The sequence below is a fragment of the Amphibalanus amphitrite genome, unplaced genomic scaffold, assembly GCF_019059575.1.
Source record: "Amphibalanus amphitrite isolate SeventyFive unplaced genomic scaffold, NRLGWU_Aamphi_draft 000029F_arrow, whole genome shotgun sequence".
NCBI classification, from domain to species: Eukaryota; Metazoa; Arthropoda; class Thecostraca; order Balanomorpha; family Balanidae; genus Amphibalanus; species Amphibalanus amphitrite.
The window spans coordinates 318,804-323,198 of record NW_024881525.1 but is presented as its reverse complement, the minus strand read 5'-3'; the positions used below and the strand labels follow the sequence as shown (position 1 = coordinate 323,198).

Here is a 4,395-nt window from a genome sequence, read left to right as displayed (position 1 = left end):
GCTGTGCTAGCGTGTCGGAGATGGAAGGTGATGCCGTAAGGGTTTGAAGTGTTCACTTGGTTGTGGTCTTGACAAGAAAAAAGCGAACTTTAGTTATTTGGTTGCAAAAGCATCAGTTTTGAAAAGTTTTGCGCAAAGCCAAAAATTTTACACAAAAATGCACATAGCCATTTGAAAGGCAAAAAGTCGCCTACATCCTTTTTGTTAGGCCTTGTCTCTTCGAAACTTCATGTGCTAGAAGTTTGCCAGTTTCGGTGTTAAAGCTGGATGGTGCGTCATGAGTATGATATCAATAAACCGTTATCATCTGAAAGTTCTTAGCGGATGACGATGATTGTGGGAAGACATAAAATTGCTGTATTATAAGATACAGTATCAAGCAGCTAGACTCAAACTATTTAAAAGACGTTGCAGAAATGCGGGGTCAGATCCCTCAGCTGACGTTACGTTACGCTCGGTGTTTGGTCACGTCGCCCGACCGCACACGTGCCGTCGGTAACGGGACCGTCTCGCCGTGGTTCGCTCGTGTGCCGGTGTGTGGGACGGCACCCTTGCCGGGCGCCGGTGCACGGTGTCAGTCGTGGGAGCCACTTCCAGCCGACCGTGGCAGTGTGCGGCGGAGCGTCCGGCCGGCAGCAGTGCGCGGTCGGGGCCGAGCAGGAGACCCTGTGACTGCTCTGCCCGACATGCTCCGGTGCTCGGCAGGGTGGCCCGTGCGTGCGACTGCTCCGTTTGGGTCGTATGTGGACAGTGAGCGGTGAACGGCGCCCCGTGACGGATCGGGCGATGCCTGTGCTCGGCGGCCGTCAGGGTCTGCGCCGCCTGACCGCCGCGCTGACTCTGGTGTTGACGTGCGTCTTGTTGATGCAGTCAGCGCATCGACAGCATCCGCGCTGGGTGTCCACGGAACAGAGAGGAGGGACAGAGGAGGAACAGCAGGCCGGCGAGGGCCCGACCTCTGTGAGTGACGTGCTACTGCGACTGTGTCCTCCGCTGCACGGCCATGTGGACTCGTCGGACGTGCCTGCCAACGTCCAGCACGTCCTGCGCTGGGCCTGCCTCCAGCTGGAGAAGCCGTCACCGCCGCCAGCCACCCCGGCCGGCTGCAATAAAACGGTCTCCTACCTGCCGATCGGCCGGCTAGGCAACCTGATGGGCCTGTACGCCATCATCTACAGCTACAGCAGAATCTACGGCGCTGCCGGGTATGTGGACGATAAGATGCTGACCAAGCTGACGCGCTACTTCCCTGGCCTGTCGCTGCCGCCCACGTCGCGGCTTCCCACGGGGGTTCAGCGGCACAACATATCCTACCAGGACGCCGGCAAGTATCTCGAGTGCGATCCGGGAGAACACCACTCTGAGCCGCAGCATTATCTGATTACCATCTACCCGGACCGAAACGGCATCGACCTCTTTCACCCGTTCTACGAGGAGCTGCGCCGAGAGTTTGAGTTCTCTGCGCGGCTGCAGCAGCAAGCGCAGACGTTCCTTCACTACGCGCGTGGCAAGCGCAGCACCGTCACCTTCATCGGCGTGCATGTGCGCCGTACCGACTACCGCGCATACATTGAAACCAAGTACAAGGGCGCGCTGCCCGACGAGGCATACCTCAGTCGCGCGCTCGACTTCTACCGGCGCCGCTACGCCGACGCGCTCTTCATCGTCTGTTCCGACGAGCTCGACTATGTAGCCAAGCAGCTACACGTGCGTGAGAGCAAAGACATCGTACTAGCCGGCAACCGGAACCTGGAGGACCCGGGCCGCGACATGGCGCTGCTGGCGGCCTGCAACCACTCTGTGGTGACGGTGGGCACGTACGGCTTCTGGGGCGCCTACCTGGCCGGCGGCACGGTGCTGGCGCCCGAACAGCAGACGCACATGACCATGGGCGACCGGCACGCGCCGCTGCTGGAGATTCAGCTGGCCGGCGCCGACAACTGGGTGGCGCTGAGGTGATGGAGGACCGCGGCCAGAGGAGCCGAGAGAAGGACCGCGCAGGCCGGGAACTGGGAGGGGTAGCAGAGTCCAGGGACAGCATCTAGTGAGAGTGGTGAGGCGCCATCTCGACCGGGAAGGTGCCGTATGCTCGAGGTTGCAGTCGCGTGTCTTGTGCGTGGTGAGAGGCCGGTGGCCGCGGTGATATAATATGGTGGGCCTGTGACTGTTATGCTTGTTTCGATCGAATAGGAAATGAATGGGCAATAGCATGATGTAAGCATGTGGTGCTAGATTGGTTTTGGTATATCATGTTATTTGTGGTCAGGCTGCAACATTGAGCTGGGTTTAAATCCGTCTCGACCTCTCCCGATCAGGTCATCAATCCAGGCTGTGTACATATGTTGTGAGCAAACATGGGAGTACACCCACAAACAAACCGGCCACCACCGCAGAGCAAACCACCAGGCGCAAAATCACCAAAACCCAACAGGCGCCACGCGCACGGCGGACGGCCGCATCGCCCCCAAAACGCCAGCATCCTACGCCCGAAGCGATCGGCCAGCCCGAAACGCCAAGAAAAACGGGGGAAATCAGTGCGCCATGGTTGTCAAACTGAGATTGACCGCGTATCCTGCGCCACCACCGCCGCACTTATGCACGCCATATAAGTGAACACAGTACACAGAACCCCGCAGACTGCAAAAAGACAATTCATCACAAGCAAATGAAAACATGCCAAATTGGCGACTGAGCAAAATGGGTCCAGCACAGCATACAACATTGCTGGCGAAATTCAAGAACATCAGGCAAGACAACAGTCATGAGCAATATATTGTGAGCCAACACGTGGAAGTGAACCCGCATGCGCGCCACGGCCGACTGCCGGGCCAGTGCAGCCGCCGCAACAGCTGATCGGTCGAGCCATCGCTCGAGGCATGATTGGTCAGCCCACCGGCCGGACCTATGAGTCAACTGGAGGGCACGGGCGGCCAGCCGAATTCAGGGTGTGGAAAAATCGGTTAATGCTTTCAGACTAACCGTGCATTTTCCAGCCCCCTTCATGGCACGAGACTAGTGCATCAGCTACCGCACTCCCCCACCAGAGAGAATGCGCCATAACACTAATCCAGGCTATACATATATCACGGATCACATAACGGATCGGCAACTCCCCCCCGCGACCTGTCTCCCCTGCCACCTGGTGGGCATTTAAGTGAACTATCTTCACTAAGGAAGCGGCCGGCCTCGTGCGTGTTGAGGGCGTCGTGTCGGAGCTAATTAAGTGATTTTTCTGCGGAACATGGTTTCTCAGTTAGCTTAGAAGATACCTATGGTATAAATGAGAATGGCAAGAATCGTTAGAGACAGGTTAAGTATTTGAGATTGTATCCTTTGTCATGAAAATCGTTGTTTTCATACCCACGTGGGCGACCTAGCGTCCATCGTGAAATGGGTAATTTTCCGATCGCTGTCATCTCTTACATATATTTCATGAGTATATTTTTGATAAATATTCATCTGCCGATTAAATTAAACCTGTAACTTTCACAAATATACTTGCACAAAGTAAAAACCCACGCCGGGCCGGTACACGGTACCAACCGCGCCGGGTCGAGGGTGTATGAAACCCCCGCCCGTCCCCCCCCCCCAACTCGGCTTCTGGGCCACGTAGCCACACGGGGTAAGCGGCATTCCAAAGAGCGTAAAAATAATGGCGGAAATACTTCAGTCATTTTTTAGGTCAGGTCAAAGGTCAGGTTACCAGAGGTCATTAAAGGCAAATTTTGTCCATTTCAACAGTTTTCGAAACACCCGACGCATAACTTGAGAACCAATAGAACTACAGCGCCGCGGAAAAGCGCATTCGATAGCTCTTTCACAGGTCTTTCTGAGTTTTATTCATAGATTTGAACTCAGGTCAACGGTGTAGCCTCCAGAGGGCAAAAACTCCAAAAGAGGCGTGTTTACGAAAAACTTTTTTTTTCGGTAATAACTTTTGACTTAAACGAGCCACGACATTACTTTTGCGAGCATCGTGTTCCTCTCGTCGAGACGCGTCGAATGAACTATACTCGTAGGTTGACCTTGGAAGGCCATTTTGAAAATTTTACGTCAGGCCAAGGTCATGACCTGACCGGAAAGGGTCATGCTGCATATCAGTCGATCCGTATCGTCGAGCTGAACACATCTGACGTGTTTTCATCGCTCTAGCACGTGTGTCAAAAGTTATAGTAAAAAAAAAACTGCTGTTGACCGTTTTCATGCCACTGTTAACATGTAACCCGATGTTTGAGGGTGTTAAGAATGACCCGTCCAGACCAAATGAGACGCCTTTCAATTTGCTCTTATTGACTTATTATTAGTATTATATATATTATTATATATAGAGAGAGAATGTTGAATATGAGGCAATATATAGGGTGCAAAATGACCTGACCTGGCTCTAAGCCACAG

At 54.0% G+C, this 4,395-nt stretch overlaps 1 protein-coding gene across 1 annotated transcript; it reads left to right on the top strand.

Moving 5' to 3' along the window:
• Positions 1-624: 624 nt before the first annotated feature.
• LOC122366042 (galactoside alpha-(1,2)-fucosyltransferase 2-like) lies at positions 625-3,471 on the top strand. The gene has a single exon (XM_043337803.1). It carries the CDS (start codon positions 742-744, stop codon positions 1,957-1,959), a length of 1,218 nt encoding a protein of 405 aa, XP_043193738.1. The 5' UTR covers positions 625-741; the 3' UTR covers positions 1,960-3,471.
• Positions 3,472-4,395: the final 924 nt, after the last annotated feature.

Excerpts from the sequence above, each read along its gene's own strand:
- LOC122366042 (XM_043337803.1), top strand. The coding sequence starts at position 742 with ATGTGGACAGTGAGCGGTGAACGGCGCCCCGTGACGGATCGGGCGATG.